General features: G+C 41.0%; 1 protein-coding gene and 1 non-coding gene across 2 annotated transcripts in view; one reads left to right on the top strand and one right to left on the bottom strand.

The window, feature by feature from the left end:
* The window catches only part of kcnh6a (potassium voltage-gated channel, subfamily H (eag-related), member 6a), a 38,695-nt gene that overhangs the window by 3,819 nt on the left and 11,470 nt on the right, over nt 1-23,406 (bottom strand). Inside the window, 13 exon segments of the mRNA XM_061699651.1 lie at nt 860-1,049; nt 2,111-2,398; nt 2,475-2,574; nt 3,525-3,718; nt 4,208-4,460; nt 5,769-5,968; nt 7,135-7,552; nt 8,409-8,834; nt 15,963-16,165; nt 16,534-16,822; nt 19,287-19,349; nt 19,351-19,391; nt 23,076-23,225. Of these exon segments, the coding sequence (XP_061555635.1) occupies nt 860-1,049; nt 2,111-2,398; nt 2,475-2,574; nt 3,525-3,718; nt 4,208-4,460; nt 5,769-5,968; nt 7,135-7,552; nt 8,409-8,834; nt 15,963-16,165; nt 16,534-16,822; nt 19,287-19,349; nt 19,351-19,391; nt 23,076-23,225 (2,815 nt within the window).
* Nucleotides 708-779, top strand: trnac-gca (transfer RNA cysteine (anticodon GCA)). The gene has a single exon. It is a non-coding gene; the product is annotated as a tRNA-Cys (tRNA).

The raw sequence follows: 23,406 nt of genomic DNA on the forward strand, positions 1-23,406 counted from the left end.
ATTTAACTACCACTTGTGAAATAAAGTACATTTTACACACTACTCCAATTTATAGAGATGCCCATGTATACGGAAAATTACAATTTAGAAAATGAGCAATATGAGACTATATATGAGATATGCCTTAGAAGTCACACAAATAGTTTTCTGATCTCAACAGTTTAACCCTAGAATTGATTAACTCTATAAAGTACTAAAATTATTTTTAATAAAAGTAATGAATCGTTATGTTGAGAAATTTTTAACTACCAATGAACGAAATGTTTAGCATACATATTTAAACTCAAACGAATGCCTTTGTGGGCCACGTGATTCGTGCGCTACCTTCCGTAGAAAGCGAAAGTAAAACGTGACGCATCCTGTCAACAAGAATTTCTTTTGCGCTTAACAAATACCTTATTTTTAAAAAGTATTGTTATTTTAAGATGACGAAGTTGGGTTTGGAACTGTAATAAATCTATTTTGTAAGATTAAAACAATAGCCTGTAATGAGCTTCCAAATAGAAGGTTTCCTACAGTCCACCAGAGGTTGCTGTCCCGCCGACTCGCTTAAAAAAAGAAAATTACGCTTTATTATTATTATTATCATTATTTTTCAAAATAGTTTTAAGTGTTCAGCCTTTCTTTCTCCATTTTTACCCCCTATTTTTCATTTTCAAGTTAGGATGAATGAATAAAGCTACATTTGCAGACTCAGCCCAGTAGAAGGGGGTATAGCTCAGTGGTAGAGCATTTGACTGCAGATCAAGAGGTCCCCGGTTCAAATCCGGGTGCCCCCTTCCAACGATTTTTATTTTTACATTAATTCATGATTTTGTCATAACGCCATCAGCCAACATTTTGCAATATCAAGTCCCACCGGTTTAACTGAGACTGCAGCACTTCCAATCTGGACCCGAGCTCGCTAGGCCGGTCCTCGGGACAGGGGCCGGGCTGGAAGCCGGCGGTCCTGGCCGCGCACGACGAGCGTCGCTGGGCCTCGGAGTACTGGCTGGCCCGGCGGTCCGGCCAGTAGCCGTAAAGGCCCGACATGCTGACCGGAACCGCTGCTGTCAAGACAATTGCACCACATCATCTTCAACTTTGCACTTGACGACAGTTTAATACCTAATCTGGATGAAGTTGTTGTTCATTTCTTTCAGTCCTTGGTTATAAATTCAAATAAATAAAATGTTTTTAATATTCCACTAAAATATTTGAGACTAAAATATAAAAAACTAAAAATATAACAAAAATAAATGAAATAAATATAATTTGTATTTATGTTCACACTTTTTAGCAAGGTACAGTAGCTAAAATAATTAAATACAATTTTTAAAATGACTGAAAAGCTTAACATTTAAAAAAAAAATGTAATAGTAAAAATAACATTTTAAGTCAACTAAAAAAAATTAAGAACATTTATATTAAAGTTCTATTTTGACTATTGAGCTAAATAGTACATCAAACATGAGCTAAAAGCATTAAAAACAACTTGTTTTATTTGATTAAATACTTTATACAGCTAAAATGTAGCTATGAAAATACAGTACAACTATAATTTAGTAAATTAATAAATAAATAAGAAATAAAAATTTAGCTTGCAATTTACAATAACCAAAATAAACGAATAGTGTCAAATTATAGGAAAACTTAAATATATTGGAGCTAAAATAAAATAGTAAATTACAATTAAAAAACAAAAGCAATCATCCATACATCACAGTAGCTAAAATAAAATAAAAATTGTCTTTAAAGTGCTGTTTTGACTAGTCAGCGAAAAGAGAGCTCAATAAATTACATGAAATTAAATATCATGGAATAAAATAAAATGAAAATCAATTACATTTGTGTTTAAGGGTTGTTGAGCTAAAACTTGGAAGCAAAAAATGTATCGTATCGGAATTAATTATGGTGAAAGAAAATGATATTTTAAGGGTGTTTGATAATGTATATATTTGAAATGATAAGACAAGTGTGACAAATGTTATCCCAATGGTACTACATTCGAATAAGGTTTTTAAATGTAGCATTTGCAAACTTTCCACATCTTTCACGTGCAAACTCAGAAGCAGGTAGGTAAGGAAATGCTCAAATTTGAGCCCATTTCCACTATGCACGGACTCTTCACCTGAGTACGGTGGACCAGCGAGGTCTACGGGCTTGGCCATCCCAGGGGAGGGTCTGCTGTGCGGCAGGAGGTTGATGACAGGCGGGGGGAAGTCTCTGGCGTCTCCTCCCGGCAGAGGGAACAGCTCTCCCTTGCTGCTACGTCTCCCGCGCTTCATCTCCTCGTCGCTGGACTCAGATGAAAAAGTGTCGCTGCTGCACTGTTCGTCCCAGCACGATGTTGCGACTCTGTGATGGTCGTCCATCGGACAAGACTGCTCGGGGTAGGTGTCCTCCCGGTCCGTGCCATCTTAATAAGGACTTTTTTTTAAAAATGATGTAACTGTTGGGAGAGATTTTTTTGGAAAGGTGGGGTCATCACTCACCGGGTCGGTTGCGGCGTCGGGGGGAGCTTCTGTGGTGCCTGGTGCGGCGGTAGCCACATTCAGAGTCCTTGCTCGGGGTTGGCTGGTTTACTCGATCTGCCTGATACATAGCAGCTTCAGCAATGTACAAATACCAGCTTCAAGAAAATATTGGAGCAGAGTTATTGCATCTATTCATCACACACGCGAGGTTTGGTCCAGCCAGCTCCGACCTCAGACCTTGTAGAGTTGACTTATCAGAGTTTTGTTTTCTTTTGTCAACACCCAATGATCAAGACTCATTGCTCACAATTTTGCGTCGACCGTGTGTCTAGTATATGAGATGCGCCAGAAAGGTTCCAGGACTAGGGTCACAAATAAACGCTGATCCCAAATTTTTGTTACTGTCCAGAAAACCCCCCGCAATAAACCAAATCCACAAAGTAGCGACCAATTATTTCTTGTATTTTTTTACAGACTGTACAGTGAAAGTACAGGTAGCTGTTGTGTTTTGTGCTTGCATTTTCAGCTTTTTTATTTTTTTGTGTGTGCATGTATTTTGCAAAAATGTATTTATTCTAACCACTGGTCCGAAGAAAGTGAGTGCTGAGACGAAGCGAGTGATGTCCATTCAATTAAAGCACGAAACCACAGAAAAATATGAGCCAGGTGTAAGCGGAGTCAACTTGGTAAAGCAGTGTGAGTGTATTACTTCTACGATAGGTACAATAGTAAAGCAAAAGGAGTCATACAGAAGTGAAAGTCTATTTTCGACACGAGTGATCTGAGTTACAAGCATGGTCACGGAACAAACTGAACTTGTAAGTCAAGTCGTCAGACAAAATGTATGTTTCATATATATCACATATTGGTTTTATCAGTTTTATATAACCTTTGCATGTTTTATTGTTTCATAGCTTTTAGACAGCACAGTACTTCTGTGTGTCCTTATAAATGTCATTTTTTTTGTGGGTCTACTCATGATACGTCTACCAAATTTCATAACGTTAGGTTAAACAGGCATTGGTGGCTGCATTTTCAAAAACGTCCCCTTGCTCCGGTGGCACTCACATCTCTCAGGTTGAACGTGACCTCCAGGTTGTGCCAGAAGGTTTCGGCAAAGTCCGGGTACATGTCCAGAACCTCCATCAGGTCATCCCTCTGGATCTTGTGAAGGTCGCAGTAGGTCAGCGCCCGGACGTCGGCGCTGGACTTGCCGGGCCTGCCGTACATGCTGACGGACTCGCCGAAGATGTCGTTCTTTCCTGGACACGCCCAAAAAGTTAAAAACCAAAACAAAACAAAAAGACTGCGGTGAATTTTCAGCTGGAAAAGAAAGCACCCGAGCGGCTTTGAGCGGGACCGTTATTGGGGATCAATGGTGCTGCGGAATGGAAGAATAAAATGGAGCCGTGCCCAAACACCCCTGGCAACACAACACAGCAACGTGCGTGCTTGAGTGTGTGTGTGTGTGTGTGTGTGTGTGAGAGTGCGTTGGTTGTGTGCGTGTGTGTTTTGATGTTGTGGCTGGAAAAAAAGAAGACAAAAAAAAAAAACATCCATAAAAATTCATGTTGTCTTTCGTAAATTAAATGAAATTAAATAAAACATTTAATCCAATTTAAATTGAAATTAATATAAAAATAAATTCTAATTAAAACTAGTCCTTCATTTACTTATAAGGAGAATGGCAAAGCTTTGGTGGAGTGCTCTGAATTTGAATGCCAGGCAAATATAGCAGGTATCACACTCACCCAATATGGCCACCACCATGTCTTCGCGGAGAATTTCAATGGAGCCACCGGAGATGAAATAGAGGGCGGATAGAATGTCACCACTGTGTACCAGGGTGTCGCCGGGCGGGGCGTGGGTGGTCTTGAAGCGGACGGCCAGGGCGCGCAGGCAGCCTTTGTTGGCGCCTCGGAACGCTTTGCACTGCTGCATCAGCGTGCGGTTTAGGTGCAGGCAGATGTCGGCCTGCAGGCACTCCGGGAAGCCTTTCAAGACCTGCTTGGAGACACAGTTAGCAGCTTTCAAAAGCATTTCAGGACATTTATTGCTTTCCCTGTTGCTGTGCACACACATGGATGTACGTTTAATTCATATACAATACAATATACAAGGGAAATGAAAAACAACAAAAAGTCACAATGCACAAAAGTAACAGCAACAAAAAATAAAATAAAAGAAAAAGTACAAATTAAAGCAAAAATTAAATTAAAACAAAAAAATAAAGAAAAAGTACAAAAACACAAAATTAAAATTAAAATAAAAATAAAACAATGAAAAATACAAATACTGTGAACTAAAATGAAAAGAAGCAATGGAAATGAAACAAGAAACATTAAAAAACAAGAACAATACAAATAAAACAACCAAAAAAACAAATCAGAAAAAATAAACAAAAATAAAAATCCAAAAAGAAAAAAGTACACAAAAAATCAAATTAAAACTAAATAAAAACAAAGGAAGTTAAAACAAATATCAATAAAACAAATACTGTACAAGTAAAATACAATTTACAATAAAAATACAAATAAAAAGAACGGAAAAAACTGAATAGAAAATGGATATAAAAGCAAAATATAAAAATTAAAAGAACAAAAACTAAAGTTAAAAATAAATAAAAAGAAGAACAAATTGATCAAAATGTAAAGAAGGAAAAAAATTAAATGAAAAAATAAAACACAAAATAAAAACCAAGAACGACAAGATAAAATTGACAAGGAGTCCAGGCTTGTAAAATATGTTTTTTTTATCTGAGTGCTATTTTCCAGGCTAAATAGGGGTTGAATAAAAAAAAGGAAAATAAAAATAAGAATCTAAATAAAACATTAAAAAAACATAAAAAGAAAAAGAAAGAAAAACAGGAATACAATAAGAAATTTAAACAGAAATAACAAAAAATAAAATGTATCAATCCATCTGTTTCCTATACCGCAGAGCGCTGCAGCCTGTCCCGGTTGACTTTGGGCGAAAGGCTGACTACACACTGAATTGGTCACAGGGCACATACGCTATAAAGACAGACGACCATTTACACTCACATTTACACTGACAATGAGCGGGAACTGAACCTACGCTGCCTTCACTAAGTCAGGCAAGTGCGCCATTTTACCACCAGTGATTTAAATAACAACAAAAATAAAATTAACAACAACACACACACAAAAAAAGAAACAAGAATAAAACTAAAACACAAAAGAATAAAGGCTGGATCGGCATGTGGTTCAGGAGCAAGCAGATGTCGACCTGCAGGGATTCTGGGAGCCCGTTAAGACCTGTTTGGAGACACGGTTACTCAAGCGCACTCACGGCATTCATGTCGATGCCGTTGGTGTAGGACCAGGCGTGCTGGAAGTACTCTTCAAGACGCTGCCGCAGGCCGCCCGGGATCTGATGAAAGCGGATGAACTCTTTGACGCGCAGCATCTGCGTGTGGTAGCGCGCCGTGCCTGAGTAGAGCCTCTGGATGATGGCCGACACGTTGCCAAAGATGCTGGCGTACATCAAAGCTGCACGAGAGGAAAGCGGTAAGTTGAGCAAAATTTCAAACACAAGCGTTTCCCTGTACAGTCATACTATTCTTTGCTGTCCGCTCTAATGGCTGGAACTGTAACAAACCAATACCAACCAATTAATGAAAAATTTTAAAAACTATCCATCCATGCATTGTCTGTACCGCTTATCCTCAGTCAGTATCCTGGAGCCTACCACAGCTGACGTCAGCAAACAAAGACAAAAAAAACCCAAAAACTAATCTTCAAACTTAGAGTCACAACTATGAGCAATTTCAAGTCTAAAATGCATGTTTTTGGAATGTAGGAGGACACCGAAGTACCCAGACTCCATACTGGAAGGCTGGATTTGAGCCCCCAACACTTGTGAAACAGATGTGGTAACCACTCAGACACTGTGTTGCTCCCCCCCCCCCCAAAAAAAAAATCCCTAAAATTAAAAACAAGTATATATGAAAAAGAAAAAGGAAAGACCAAATATAGAAAAAAAAGGTAAAAATAAAAAAATGAGAAAAATACAAACCAAATAAGAAGAATGAAAAACAATAAAAAGAAAAATAAACACAACACAAAATACAAAACCAGATTTTAAAAATAAAACAACAAAATAACCAAAAAAGACACTAATACAACAAAAAAAGATAATTTAAAAACAAGGAAAAAACAACATTTAAAAAAAACAAGAAAAATACAAATAAAAGAAAAATAAAATAAAATCTGAAAAATATGAATAAAAAAGAAAAATCAATTACAAACAAAAAGAAAAAAATAAAGACAAATATAAACAAATGAAAAAACTAATAAAAAGCTACAAAAGATAAAACTGAAAACAAAAAATGCAAATACAAACAATAACATACGTACCAAAAACAAAAATGACAAACAAATAGAAATGATAAAACAAGAAAAAAATGCAAACTATACAAAAAATGGATATATAAATAATTTCAAAAATCATGATAAATTATAATTCATTTTCCACAATTATAGCCTCTGAGACCATATTTAGAGGAAAATGGTACATGCTAAAACACTAAAACTAACCTACAGTCACTATGCTGACTGCAGAAAATGCACTCTTAAGAGAGCGAGGCAGCAGATGGTAACTGCCTTTACATAAGGCAACGGAACACGGAATGCGAATACAACGCGGAGGGACTCACATCCGATGAGCATGACGCAGATGGAGAAGATCTTCTCGGGGTTGGTGTTGGGCGACACGTTTCCGAAGCCGACGCTGGTGAGGCTGCTGAAGGTGAAGTAGAGCGCTGTGACGTACTTGTCCTTGATGGACGGCCCCGACGCCGCGTCGCTGTCGTTGTACTGCTTGCCGATCTGCTCGGCCAGGTTGTCCAGCCAGCCGATCTTCATGACGCCCACGCGCGCCGAGCCGGTGCGCTCCACGTTGCCGATGGCGTACCAGATGCACGCCAGCCAGTGGGCGATCAGGGCGAAGGTGCACATGAGCAAGAAGAGCACGGCGGCGCCGTACTCCGAGTAGCGGTCCAGCTTGCGGGCCACTCGCACCAAACGCAGCAGACGCGCCGTCTTCAGCAGGCCGATCAGCGTGGTCGTCTGCGGCTGGGACGAGAGACGCCGTCTTGTTATTACTGTCAAGTAGGGCGGCACCTTTCGAATATTTTCAGAATCGATTACTCTTCCGATTGTCCCATCGATTCAACGAGTAATCGGATAAAAAATGAGTTTGCATTTTTCAACAACAATACCAATACAAAATATGCATGCGGGTCGAGGTGTATTTTTGGCCACTCTTTACTTTTACTGTTGTACTACCTTTTGATTTTCTTTCGAGAAATGCAATTGGTTATTTTCTTTTTACATTCACTAAGGTACCCACGGAGTGCATTCGATGGAAGAAAGTTTTGTTACTCACTCCAATATTTCAAAATAATACATTGTAGAACCGTAATTGCATTATTGTGGTTATCATACTGTCAGAATCCTATTGCGGTCCATGCAATTTTTTCGATTGGGAGTGGGTCTTGGTCCCTAGCCCCTTTGAATAGTGCACTTATTTTTTACATTTGAACAACACTGAAGAATGGGATAATATTGTGAACATTGCCCATACAGTTAATAAAGGTTTTACGACTGCCACAGTTTGACCCAGAAACAGACACTTTGCATAGATCAGGAAACTGTCCCCCTCCTTCGACCCCTTGACGAATATATTTCCATCTGAAATAGTTAGCTCAGCATACCTCGGATGATGAATTTACTTCGATTGATTAAAAAAAAAAAAAAAAGCTCGATGAGCCCCCCCTGCCCTCATTGAAAAATGTATTTTGGATTGAAAAAAATATAAAACTGTGGCTTTTTAAAATACTGAGTGGCTAGTAACTCTGGATAAACAGTAGCCATGGTGGCTAGTGACCAAAAACATTCATCTTAAAACCCTGTTTCCATATTTCCATACCTCCTCCGAGCCTGAGCGGAAGATGAGCAGGTCGAAGGGTATGGCGGCCACGATGTCGATGAGGAACCAGCCCTTGAAGTAGTGCTGGGCGATGCGGCTCGGGTTGCTGACCACCTCGTCGTTGTGGTTGACATAGGTGGTCCGGAAGTTGATGAGGATGTCCACGATGAACATGACATCCACCACCAGGTCCACCACGTTGAGCGGGTTGCACGTGTAGCCACACGTCCGCCGGCGATCCTCCTCCACCTCGTTGAGAAGGAAGGCGGCCGAGTAGGGCGTGAAGATGGCCGTGTAGATGACCAGCAGCAGGATGAGCCAGTCCCACATGGCCTTGAAGGGGCTGTAGTGCAGGATGGTCCAGCGGTGGATGCGCGGCGCCTGCAGCTTGTACTCAGGAAGCACGTCAGCGCCCAGCGACAGCACCTGACGCGGAAGGAAGAGATTCAGTGACACGCTCATGTAATGTACGCTCACTAGACAATTCATTAGGTACATCTGCACTTTATAAATACATACGTATGTATATATATATATATATATATATATATATATATATATATATATATATATATATATATATAAAGTTATGTGCTGCTGTACAATGAAAATCTGACTTTGATGTAACAAAAATAAATAAATACAAAAGCAGTTACTGAAAAGGATAAAAAAGTAAGGATAAAATTAGTACAAATCTAGGAAATAAGTAGAACAACAACAAAAATAAAAATGAACAAAAGTGATAAAGAAATTTGCAAAAAAATAAATAACATACAAGACAACAATAAATGTAACAATAAAAAAAACATAAATATAAAGAAAACTAAAATAAAGAATAAATATAATAACAAGACAAAAATACAATTAAAACCAAAGAAAAAATAATACATACAATACAATACATACAATACATATTTTTTTCACTAAAAAAATGGGACACAAATAAAAGAAATAAAGAGGAGAGTATCAATTCAAAGAGTATGTTGGAGCTCATTATAATGTACTTAACATGTATATCTAAAGAAATGTCCACTGAGTGTAGAAATGCTAAAATATGATATATATATATATATATATATATATATATATTTGTACTTACCATCTAGTTTTACAACAATTGATCAAACTAGTTCATCGTATTAAACATTAAATATAAAAACAGAATAAACAGCTCTCAGTATAAAGCAGTGCATTTGTACACCCTTGCAATAATTAACATATTGTTACTTTTATACCGCAATCAAAACTATTATTAGACATAAAAAGTCCTTAAGTGTGTCCAGCCTCTTCAAGAAGTGAAACAAACACAAATACTTTTTGCATCACAATCCCACTTTTAAGATTTAGGATCGCACTGATCGGTATGACAACCAGAGGCTCCATCTCCAGCCTGGCATCCGCCTGCCCGCCACAACAGCACAAGAGCGAGCTCCTGCAAAGCCTCTGCAGCGCCACCTGCCTCCTTTCTTCATCTCTTCTTTTCTCCAGCATCATTTCATGTAACAAGCTTCCTCTCAACTCTCCACAGTCCAAATGAGTCCTGTTAAAAACGGGACCGCTTTCACCTGCTTCTGTCCCGACCATGTGACCCCATTATGGTCTCGACCATGTGACATGCAAATAAGTGCTGACATCGATTGATCGCCAACCGCTGAAGTGAAAATCTGAACCACCGGGGAACAGATTAATGCTCTGGCTGCAGGGCCCTGAAATCTATTTAAATATACACTGGACTGAAAAACTTCAATCAAACTAGTCATACACAGCGTTAATTATGTCAGTTTCAAGGGTTCGGGCACTTTGAGGGTCACTGATCACCTTAATCACAGTGAGGCCATTTCAGACCAGAAGACAGGCCAAGTTTTGAAAACATAATAGCAAATGACAATACATGATGAGAAATGAATGAAACAATGAGGAAAAGGGGGACATCCTTCATATCTGGCAGGCACTAAAAAGCTTCCACTGTTTTTCCACAACAATCCATTTCTGACTATTCAATGTCTGCTATGACTAATCATTAAATATGATAGAACTAATTGTACAAGGTTCAAAACAAACAGGTTCCATATTTTATATTTCATTCATGCGTTAGTAGTACGTTTTATCCCTTATCTTTTTTGTTTGGCTGGTAAGACAAGCGGCGTATTAGCCACATGTGCCACCTACTGCGCAATCTAGCAACAACAAGGGGTCACCAATTGTTGTACATCTGGGGGCAATCAAAGTATTGATCAGAAAGCAAAATTATGCCACTAATATGATATTTAGCAGTTTACAGCGACACTGATTGAATCTGATGCTTTTCATTTTGCGGCCAGGCTAATTTGCATTTCACTTTGCATGATGTCACCCGTCATGAAGACGCTCAACTGCTGCCTCCGACACACATAACCATTTAATTCTCTCCCAGGAACCACAAGAAGTGTATTAATGTTCTGTTTCCACTGGCCGAGCTTCTAGGTGAAAATAACTACCTTAAAAATAGTCACACACATTAAAAACGGCCAGCTTTTAAGGAGCTTGACTATATTTGGGAACAAATCGAAATGAGGCCAGCTAGGGGTCACCGAAAAGACGTTTGTTAACAGAAGCATGTTGGCGTAGGTTTTAAATCTGGTTAAGCGACACTTGGGGTCTCGCAGGGGGTGCTGACGGGTCGCCGTGACCTGCTGAGCACATGGGAAAGGACGACATGCTAATGAGAGTGTAAACACAAGGTTGAGGCATCCAACAAGTTATTGATGTGCTCTGTTTCGTAATGACCACCAAAAGTCCCCCCCCCCCATCGCACGCAACCTGTGAGCTCGTTATGATTAACATAGCACCAGTTCACGCCTGCATGGTGCTCTTGTGTTAGCCTGAAAGGAAGAAGACATCATTGATACTGCACATGACAGCTTGGGGAAGTAAACTGGGGGCAACGACGCCCAAAAAAAAACAACAATTTGGTCAAGTGAACTTTGGGTAATAAAGCCAAAATGACAATTTGGGGAAGTACATCAGTAGCAACAAAACCAAAAACATCAGTTTGGGCAGGTAAACTTCAGACAACAAAGTCTTAAACAACAATTTGGGCAAGCCAACCTGGGAGAACCAAGCCAAAACGACAATTTGGACAAATAAACTGGGCCTGATGAAAACAAAAACAACAGTCTGCAAAAGTAAACTTTGGATAACAAAGCCAAAAAGAACAATTTGGCCACCTAAACCTGGGACAAATGATCCAAAATGACAATTCAGGTAAGTAAACCAAGGGAAACAAAGAAAAAAACACATGGATGAGCTCATGTGGTCACATGACAACAACCTGTCCGGACTTCCAGTCGCTCACCTGTGCACGTCCACATAGAAAAGAAGTGCATCTAAAGAGACATTTCGCAGTAAATAAATGCGGCGTGTGTATGTAAAAATAAAACTAAAAGTACTCACAGGCTGCAGTTTCTGTTTGAAGCTCATGTTGAAGTGCACTTCAGGCTAACCAAACCAAGAGAGAGCGATGGCGACCTCTGTCCGTCCATCTACATCTCTCCCTCCCACCATTCCCCCCCCCCCCCCCCTCGCTCCCTCTCACTCCCTCTTCTATCCCCTGCATGAGGCCCAGCCCAGACATTAAAAATGGCCTCCACATGACATTATGATGGCATCATGTCAGCTGTGACGCATGACAAAATGAGAATATGGCTTAGTAAACTGTGGGTAGAAAAGTCATAACAATAATTTAGACAAGTAAACTGGGGGTACCAAAGCCAAAATAAACAATTTAGGCAAGTAGACTGGGGGCAACAAAGCAAAATTGGCATTTAAAGTGGGAGCAGCAAAGCCAAAAAACAACAATTTGGGCAAGTACAGGGAGGATAAAAAAGCCAAAATGACGATTTATGCAGGTAAATTGGACGCATTAAAGCAAAAAACAGCAATTTGGGCATTTACACTGGGGGCAACAAAGCCAAAACGACAATTTGGGTAGGTAAAACGGGGCCAACAAAGCCAAATTGGCATGTAAATGGAGGGTAGCAAAACCAAAAACAAAAATTGGGACAAGGACAGTGGGGGCAACAATGCCCAAAACAACAATTTGGGCCAGTACACTGGGGACAACAAAGCCAAAATTACAATTTGGGCAGGTAAACCGAGGGCAACATAGCCCCAGTACCAAGTCACCTCGCTTGAAACTAGCGGGGATCCCGGCTGGCACCAAAGTCAAAATAAGCAATTTGGGGTGACACATGATACTCACTTCATGAGATGCACCACTGAATGAGATCCAATTCAGGAGCTGCATTCAAATAGACACTTTTGATTGACAGTCACTCAACAACATAATATTCTGCACATCTTATTTAGGCCCACAATAAGGGACATAATGTTAGGAACGGCTCTCATTCAGATATGCGTTTCATGGCCGATGAGAAAACCTCGCAATGTATTGAGTGCCAAAATATCTGATGATAATGCAATGGTGAAAAGCAGGGTTGCAGTTTAAAATGTGAATTTGAATGCAGGGAAATGATTGGAACTTACAAAAAAGAAATGCATTTCCTCTGTGAAAGCCAGGGGGTGCCACGCACCCACCCACACTCGCACCAATAGCCACATGCGCACACACGTGTACGCACACACACACACGCAAACACACAAATTCACACACGTACACACATGCATAAACACAGACAGTCCCAGGCTTTCCTGCTCGATCACGCTCTGCAGACCGATCAATAGCAGCGAGGATCAATGGCAACCTTCATTTCTCTTTTGCAAGGTGCCAATCGAAACTCAATTAAGCAGCCGGCAATTTTTATGGTGTGACGCAACGATAACCAACGTAAAAGCAATTTAACGCCATTCTCACTGTTACACGACTGTGTTTGGGGAGGTGGTGTTAGCCTGCAAGGTGTATTCATGTAAATGCTGTCCTCCACGTCCATTAGCTTATGAGGCCAAGGTCACTGGAAGAGATATGACGGCCAGGCAGCGTTGCTTGATGGGCGCACTCTTCGCTCGCTTTTGGCAAGTATACGATGGGAAACAAAGGGGAAACAATTATTTTGGCCAATAAACCGGGATAAAAGAAGCCAACTAAATTTGGAGTAGCAAAGCCAAATATGGAAGCAAACAGGGTGCAGCAAAGCCAAAACAACATTTTGGGCGAGTAAACTGGGCAACAAAGCTAAATTTGGGTAAGTAAAATACCGACCACAAAGTCAAAGTGGCAAGTAAACGGGGCAACAAAGTTGAACTGATAAGTAAACTGGGGCCAACAAAGCCAAAGTGACAAGTAAACTTGGGCTACAAAGTCAAACTGGCAAGTAAACCGCTGGCAACATAACCAAATTGGCAAATAAACCGGGGGCAACTAAATAAAACTGGCAAGTAAACTAGGGCCAACAAAGGCAAATTGACAAGTTAACCGGGGGGTCAAACTGGCAATTAAACTGGGGCTACAAAACCAAATTGGCAACTAAAAGGGGGACAAGAAAGCCAAATTGACAGGTAAACTAGGGGCGACAAAATCAAATTAGCAAGTAAACCCTAAGCAACATAGTCAAATTGGCAGGAAACCCTGGGGAAACTCAATCAAATTGGTGAGTAAACTGGGGCCAACAAAGCCAAATTTGGCAACAAAGCCAAAGTGAGAATTATACTGGGGCAACAAAATCATATTGGCAAATACACTGCAGGCAACATAGCCGAACTGGAAAGTTAAACCGGTGACAAACATTATTTCATGACACAGAACATCCAACAATGCTCCAGGCTAAATACTATATTTAGATTTTACTGGCACATGGTCGCTTCCCTTGATATTACAAGAGCTTTTTTGTGTCGAGGTGGTTTTGACACTGAAGCGCTGCGGAGGCGACACTGAGCACGGCGTGAAGACACGTCACACCTCAGGTGAGATTATTCCTTCCCGCACATGTAATGTAACTCCCTCGCCCCGAAGCCAGAGGCGGCCCTCCATTTTTAGACATACTCGTGTGTGTGTGTGTGTGTGTGCGCGCGTATGTGCATATGCATAGGTGTGATTGCATGAGAGTAGTGATACTTAATGAGCTGAACTTGTCACCCACAGGCACAAACACACACACACATGCGCACACACTGAGAGGAAAAAGGAAGTGAGAGTTCTCACAGTAGGTGGTGGAAGAGCAGAAAGTAGAAATATAAATGTCATGTTCACCTCCAGCTGAAAGATAAATGATAGCGAGAACACTCAAAAGGCCTCTGTCAAGGCTTGAACATTTGTGCCCTGCCAAAACACAGAATGTAAGACCTTAAAATGTAAAAGCAGGTCAAATTTCATTCGAAGGGACCAACATGTAATAAGAGCCTATATAAAACCAGGTCACTGGTTTTATATAGGCTTGTCATATGTCATATATATGAGATATGACAAAGATGAGTCTGACCATTTTCTATGGGATTTTTTATGTTCCATTTACACTGTTGCGCTAAATGCTCAATCTGGATCGTGGTTTGGTATTACAGCTAAAATAGCAAGAACAAACAAGAATAGAAAAAAATGTAATGAGATCGTAATAAGATGCATTGTTTTTTCTTTGTTTAGATTTGTATTTATTTTGACTTGATTTGACTGATTTGCATTTCTTCTTGAAATAAAAATGTAACATGATGTGATTCTGTATTTTATATACTGTATGTATGACTTTAACTATGTGAAGCACTTTGGGAGTCCTCTGTGAAAAATGCTACATAAATAACATTTACTTAATGACTGTACTTCTATTGGATCTCACATGTGGCATTTAGACTGTCGTAAATACTCAATCTGGATCAGATATGGACTAAAATTTAGTTTGTTGTTACAGCTAAGCAAAAACAAACAAAATGTATTAAGAGCCACAAAAAACAACTAATTTAATGAGATTTCACAAAGACACAGGTAATTGAACAGATTCTATGGGATTTCACGTTGCTTTTACACTGTCACTTAAGGTTCAATCTGGATTGGAACTGGATTGCAATTTTTATAAATATTTAATAGTAAATTTAAGACAGCAAAAACACAGACCCTTGCCAAGGCTTAAACATGCCCTGCCAAATAATTGAATGGGTGACTACCATGTAAAACCTTAAAAGGTTCAAAACTCGTCAAATTTAATTCAAAGGTAACAAACTGCAATAAGACCCTACATGAAAACAAGTCATTTGATGAGATTGATGTTTCTGGCCATTTTCTATGGGATGTTTCCACATGGCCTTTACACAGTCAGTAACTGCTCAATCTGGATCAGATCTGGATTACAATGTTATTTGATATTACAGTTTACACAAAGCAAATTTCTTTCAGACAATAAAAGATTTAAAAAAAGATATGGAATCTTGCTGATGAAAAAGAAAGAAAGAAAGGAAGAAACAATCTCTCGTTACCCTTGCAGCATAATTGTCTACATCAATATCAACAAATACGAATGTACTGTACAAATTAAGTTTTTTTTCTCATTGAAATATGATTTAGGCAACGATGCTATTAGGCTAACGTCTACTTATAATTTCCATGGCGGAGGTAATAATAACTTGTGATCTCACCTGTGTTACCTGAGTCACCTTCTCAGTGACATTCTGTGTTCTGTCTTTGACTTTGCTGGGCGCGATGATCTCGATTTCGCCTGGCGACGGCGGTCTGACGCGGTCAGAGCCGAAGGTGATCGTCACCTGCGGGATGCGCCCGATGGCCCGGTGCCTCATCAGGTCCGAGTCCGAGGTGGAGTTGGCACCGCTCGGCTTCAGATCTGCGCAAAGCCAAATGTGTCTTTCCTATTGCTTTTTCTTTCGGCTCTTTTCTCTGTCTGTCCCTTCTCAAAACGAAGCACCATCAGGTGTTGTTGTTGACTGTTGTTATTAAAGGTAGTTGTCTTGTTTCTGGCTGCCTGTCTCCTTTCAAACCAAATACAAGAAAGTGCTGTTATTGCTTTATTGTTGTTTTCTCTCAAACTACATTCTAGCAGGTGTTGTAATTGCTTCTGACTGTTTCCCTTTTCCCTCTGAAATCATCATTGCTGTAGTTTCTCTTTGCTATTGTGATTTGTTCTCTCTCATCTCTCCGTTTGAGCGTGGTTATTTTTGTAAAGGCCTTAATAAGCGCTTGTCTAAAACTCACTTGTGTTGGTGCAGGTTTCTCCTGGCCGAGCGCTCCACTCTGCTTTCATCCCGTCAATGTCGTCCAGAGAGGAGGCGCGTCGCAGGCTGCAGACACTTTCTCGCGAGCCGCTTCGGGATAAGGTCCCCCGGGGTAACGGGTCAAGCCGGTCCGTCAGCAGGGAGCGGCGCTTGGCGGAGGGGGGCGGAGGATCCAGGTCTTGTTCTATGAGGGCCTCTGTCTCGGACTGCATGCAGCTCTCCTTGGACGGGATGCGGAAATCCTTCAGGGGGACTTCTTCACTGTTGGGCTATATGATATATATATATATATATATGTTCAGTCATTGTCTTAAAATGGGCAAGTTTTTCCAACTGTATTACAAAAAATATCCTACTGCATGTATCAATAGTATGAACATAATTTATAGTGTTATAGGTAGAAATACTGTACTAGTGTCACCTTCCCATTACATATCAACTTGTTTTTATGTTAATTCCAAACTTCCCTCACCTAACTTAATTTTTAAATGTCATATCTTTATTTACATTCTGGGTTTATTTTCGTTTTATTGACTTCTTTTTACACAGTTCGCAATGTAAATAAATCTCACCACAATCGAGCCTCCCTTTCCTTACTTCCACTGCCTCGATCATGTTTCCTCAAAGATAATAAGTCATTTTATTGTATTGACACCTTTTTACAATTGTATGATGGATACAATGTAAACATTGTTGCCAGTCCTCCCTGTACTTATTTAACTTTCTTTGCCAACGTCACGTGTTATCCAAGGGTGAGTAATTTTGTTGTATTTTAGTTTTACAGCAGTTTCTCTACTTATACTCTCTACTTACTCATCCAGTGACAGAAAAAGGAATGTGTGTGTGTGTGTGTGTTTGTGTGTGTCCGTTGTGACAGAGTGTGTTTCCGGATTGGTCGCTCATGGATCCTGTCAGGAAGTTACATCCCTCAAAAAACACAGCAGAGACGTCCAAACACGAGCGAGCAGTTCATTTGTTTTTCATTTATCTCTTTGATGGCTTTTCCCCTTTAAACAATTCCCCGCAGCTGTTTAATGACACTTTCACGTGGAATTTCATGTGAGCGGACCAAAAAAAGTAAGCCTTTGCTACCTGTGAATGATCACAGTATTGTTTTCACCAACAAAAACTGAGCCTTATTACACTTCTGTATCATACAACCCAATTTCAATGAAGTTGGGACGCTGTAGTAAACATAAATAAAAACAGAATACAATGATTTGCAAATCATGTTCAACCTATATTTAATTGAATACACTACAAAGACAAGAAATTTAATATTCAAACTGATAAATTTGGAATTTTATGGCTGCAACACGTTCCAAAAAAGCGGGGACAGGTGGCAAAAAAGACTAAGAAAGTTGAGGAATGCTCATCAAACACCTGTTTGGAACATCCCACAGGTGAACAGGCTAATTGGGAACAGGTGGGTGACATGATTGGGTATAAAAGGAGCTTCCCTGCATTGCACAAGCAAAGATGGGGCGAGGTTCACCTCTTTGTGAACAAGTGCGTGAGAAAATAGTCAAACGGTTTAAGGACAATTTTCCTCAACGTACAATTGCAAGGAATTTAGGGATTTCATCATCTACGGTCCATAATATCAGGTTCAGAGAATCTGGAGAAATCACTGCATGTAAGCGGCAAGGCCGAAAACCAACATTGAATGCCCGTGACCTTCGATCCCTCAGGCGGCACTGCATCAAAAACAACATCGATGTGTAAAGGACATCACCACATGGGCTAAGGAACACTTCAGAAAACCAATGTCAGTAAATACAGTTCGGTGCTACATCCTTAAGTGCAACTTGAAAGTCTACTATGCAAAGCAAAAGCCATTTATCAACAACACCCAGAAACGCCGCCGGCTTCTCTGGGCCCGAGCTCATCTAAGATGGACTGATGAAAAGTGGAAAAGTGTTCTGTGGTCCGACGAGTCTACATTTCAAATTGTTTTTGGAAATTGTGGACGTCGTGTCCTCTGGGCCAAAGAGGAAAAGAGCCATCCGGACTGTTATGGATGCAAAGTTAAAAAACCAGCATCTTTGATGGTATGGGGCTGTGTTAGTGCCAATGGCATGGGTAACTTACACATCTGTGAAGGCACCATTAATGCTGAAAGGTACATACAGGTTTTGGAGAAACATACGCTGCCATCCAAGCAACGTCTTTTTCATGGACGCCCCTGCTTATTTCAGCAAGACAATGCCAAACCACATTCTGCACGTGTTACAACAGTGTGGCTTCGTAGTAAAAGAGTGCGGGTACTAGACTGACCTGCCTGCAGTCCAGACCTGTCTCCCATTGAAAATGTGTGGCGCATTATGAAGCGTAAAATACGACAACGGAGACCCCAGACTGTTGAACAGCTGAAGCTGTACATCAAGCAAGAATGGGAAAGAATTCCAACTACAAAGCTTCAACAATTAATGTCCTCAGTTCCCAAACGTTTATTGAATGTTGTTAAAAGATAAGGTGATGTAACACAGTAGTAAACATGACCCTGGCCCAGCTTTTTTGGAACGTGTTGCAGCCATCAAATTCTAAGTTAATGATTATTTGCTAAAATCAATCAAGTGTATCAGTTTGAACAGTAAATATCTTGTCTTTGTAGTGTATTCAATTAAATATAGGTTGAACATGATTTGCATATCATTTTAGTCTGTTTTTATTTATGTTTAACACAAGGTCCCAACTTCATTGGAATTGGGGTTGTAAATAAAGTTCCCTTACCTGCGGGTAGTCCACCACCACACCCTCAAACTGATCTTTGGAGAGCGACTGTCGCCGCTGTGGACCGCAACACCGGCAATCGCATCTTCAACCTACGATTCTGACCTGAAAAAGAGACACTCCACTGAGTTCATGTTAAGAAGAGCAACAAACACTCGAGAAATAAGCCAGTAAGCAACAAAACAAGACATAAGTGAGAAGAATACATACAAAACAACAAGAATCAAGTCGAAAATGACAAGAAACGTGATAATGACCACATCAGACAAGAAGTGAGACAGAAACGACAAAACTAGTCAAAAAGTGAGATAAAAGAACATAGAAATTGACAAAAACAAGACAAACGTGAGACGGAATCAAAACCAGCAAGTAAAGGTAAGAAATAGTAAGAAACAAGACAAGAAAGTTAGAAAAAAACGGGACAAAAATATCCTTACAAATTTATATTAAATATATTATTATTATTATAATTGTTATCCGTTCATCAGGAAGTTGAATCTCAGATTCAGGAGGAGCAGTGTGGTTTTCGTCCTGGAACAGTGGACCAGCTCTACATCCTTGGCAGGGTCCTCGAGGGTGCATGGGAGTTCGCCCAACCAGTCTACATGTGTTTGGTGGACTTCGAGAAGGCGTTCGACCGTGTCCCTTGGGTGGTCCTGTGGGGGGTGCCTTGGGAGTATGGGGTACCGAACCCCCTGATACGGGCTGTTCGGTCCCTGTACGATCGGAGTCAAAGTTTGGTCCGCACATCCGGCAGTAAGTCGGACTTATTTCAGGTGAGGGTTGGACTCCGCCAAGGCTGCCCTTTGTCACCGATTAGGCTCATACCTTTTATGGACAGAATTTCTAGGCGCAGCCGAGGCGTAGAGGGGATCCGGTTTGGTGGCCTCAGTATTGCATCTCTGCTTTTTGCTGATGATGTGGTTCTGTTGGCTTCATCAAGCCGTGACCTCCAACTCTCACTGGAGCGGTTTGCAGCCGAGTGTGAAGCGGCTGAGGTGAGAATCAGAACCTCCAAATCTGAGACCATGGTCCTCAGTCAGAAAAGGGTGGCGTGCCCTCTCCGGGTCGGGGATGAGATCCTGCCCCAAGTGGAGGAGTTCAAGTATCTTGGGGTCTTGTTCACGAGTGAGGGAAGAATGGAACGGGAGATCGACAGGCGGATCGGTGCAGCGTCCGCAGTGATGCGGACTTTGTATTGATCTGTTGTGGTAAAGAAGGAGCTAAGCCGAAAGGGGCCGAAATGAGTTTCCTCCGCAGGGTGTCAGGGCTCTCCCTTAGACACAGGGTGAGAAGATCTCAGAGTAGAGCCGCTGCTCCTCCACATCGAGAGGAGCCAGATGAGGTGGCTGGGCATCTGATTCGGATGCCTCCCGGACGCCTCCCTGGTGAGGTGTTCACGTCCCACCGAAAGGAGACCACGGGGACGACCCAGGACACGCTGGAGAGACTACATCCTTCGGCTGACCTGGAAATGCCTCGGGATCCCCCCGGAAGAGATGGATGAAGTGGCTGGGGAGAGGGAAGTCTGGGTGTCCCTGCTAAAGCTACTGCCCCCGCGACCCGACCTCGGGTAAGCGGTAGAAAATGGATGGATGGATAATTGTTATTGTTATTGTTATTCTTTGTTATTGTGAGTGTTAGTGTTATTGTTAGTATTATTATTATTATATATAAAAAGAAAGACCCAAGAGGTTGGATAGTGACAAAAACAAGATACATTCATCCATTTTTTTGAGCCGCTTCTCCTCACTGGGGTCGCGGGCGTGCTGGAGCCTATCCCAGCTGTCATCGGGCAGGAGGCGGGGTACACCCTGAACTGCTTGCCAGCCAATCGCAGGGCACATACAAACAAACAACTATTCGCACTCACATTCACACCTACGGGCAATTTTAGAGTCTCCAATTAATTCATGTTTTTGGGATGTGGGAGGAAACCGGAGTGCCCGGAGAAAACCCACGCAGGCACGGGGAGAACATGCAAACTCCACACAGGGGGGGCCAGGGATTGAACCCGAGTCCTCAGAACTGTGAGGCTGACGCTCTAACCAGTCGTCCACCGTGCCGCCAACAATATACAGTGACAAGTAAAAAGAAGAATCAAGTTTAAAAAAATGACAAAAAAGGAGTCCAACAAAATAAGATGCGAGAAGCAAGAACATGAAAATAGAAAAAAAATGAGAATTAAAGATTAATGCAAAAAAAGTACAAATTAAACAGGCAAAAAGGAAAAAGTAGACCAAAAATCAGACCAACTTGGATGTGAGAGACTAGAAGACAACAAATACAAGACACACGTGAGGAAAACAACTCAAAAACAACAGGAAATCAAGTAAAAAATAACAACAGACCATACAAAATGACCAAACTAGACAAAAAATGAGACAAAATGAGGCAAGAGGCATGAAAATAAAACAAAAAACACGCAAAAGTCAGAGGAAGTAAAAAACAAAAAAAAGGAGAAAATAAGAAACGAGACAAAAACTAGACAAAGTGAGACATCACGATAGAAAATAAACAAAGCAAGACAAGTGAGAAGAGCACACACACACACACACAAAAAGAAAGTACAGTGATGCCAAGAGATACAAGTTTAATTGGTTCCGTGACCACACTCGTAACTCCAAACACTGCCTCAGTGTGTTTGGTAATATTGGCACAGGAAAGCATGAAGCCATCAAAACATGATAGGGAAAAAATGTGGGGGGCGTGAGGAGAATTCTTGCGAAAGCTCCAAATCCAACTTGAACCATTGTTTTTTTTTTTTTGCATTGGGGGAATATGGATATGGTACCAGTGTTTCACGGAACATTGAAAGATGTAATGCGTTCACACACAAAAAGATCATCGCGTGGGCAAGTCATGGTTCCAAAAAAGGACTTGACTTGTTCCCAAACGCCTGTCATGAGAGACAGCAGCTGGACATGGCAGGAAAAAGTCAACTCAAAAAAAAGAACAGTCACGCAGCATCTGAATAAATCGCTGGAGCGGTTTAACGACTATTTTCCTGAGAAACAGGATGATGAGTGGATTCGCAACCCCTTCGGAGTCGACATGGAAAGCGTCACGTTGCCCGGCAACGGGGGGACTCAGCTGGTGGAGCTGTCATGTGAACAAACAAACAAAACAAACAAAATTCACTGAGGTAAGCCTCTCCCTGTTCTGGTGCAGCGCTGTGATGACTGACTATCCTTCCTGTGCCAGTCGAGCAGTAAAGCATTACATATTTATGAGAGTGTGGCTTCTCAGCTCTGGTTCAGCTGAGGACCATAAACAGGGACAGATGGGATCTAAGAGTTGCCTTGTCAACTATAATGCCAGACTTTTGAGACACTTATCAGGGGCACAAAACATCCCCAATTGTCCCAAAAATTCTGCAAAATCCTGGTCAAGGTTCAGCGTTAGTCAATATTGACCAACCGTGATGGTGTTTTGCATTGTTTGTTAGCATTAAGATAAGCAGCCTTAAGGCAAGTTATGTGATTGTTTTAAATACATAACATGTAATTCTCTTTGTTTTACGTTTAGCTTGACTGTAAACCTCAACTGGAAGTTGCATTAAACTGCGCGACGTCTTTTTTTGGTTCACTACCGACCAAACTGCTGCTTGTTGTGACGCGGGTTGAGTTCACTGCCGCCGTACAGCTCTTGTATTTTAAATTTTTCGCTGGCAAGTCATAGAAAAAAAAAAAAGATCTGAATGACAGCTCGTATCGTGAAAAACTCAAAAATGGAGTCAGTCGTATCTCAAGGCATCACTGTATGTAGTAGAAAATGACAAGTCCTCACAGTAGAGCAAGCCTTGACTGACTCGCTGCCTCAGTCCAGACTTCTTGAGCGTCGGGTCAACGAGTTCCTGGAAGTCCAGGATGAACATGATGACGACACCTTCCTCGTTCTTCACTGGAACGATGTCCACCATGCAGGGCCTGCACGTGCCTGTCATTTAATGGCATAATATACTGTTGGGAATGTTTCTTTTGCAGAACAACTAGCAAAACATACAATTTTCAGCGACTACTGAAGGCTTTTCGTGACCTTATACTGAATTTTAAGAGCAAAATATTGCATTTCTGTGGGAAACTGCCGTGACCATTTTTGGGAAAACGTATACCACATT

Source organism: Phycodurus eques, chromosome 16, assembly GCF_024500275.1.
Source record: "Phycodurus eques isolate BA_2022a chromosome 16, UOR_Pequ_1.1, whole genome shotgun sequence".
Taxonomy (NCBI): Eukaryota; Metazoa; Chordata; class Actinopteri; order Syngnathiformes; family Syngnathidae; genus Phycodurus; species Phycodurus eques.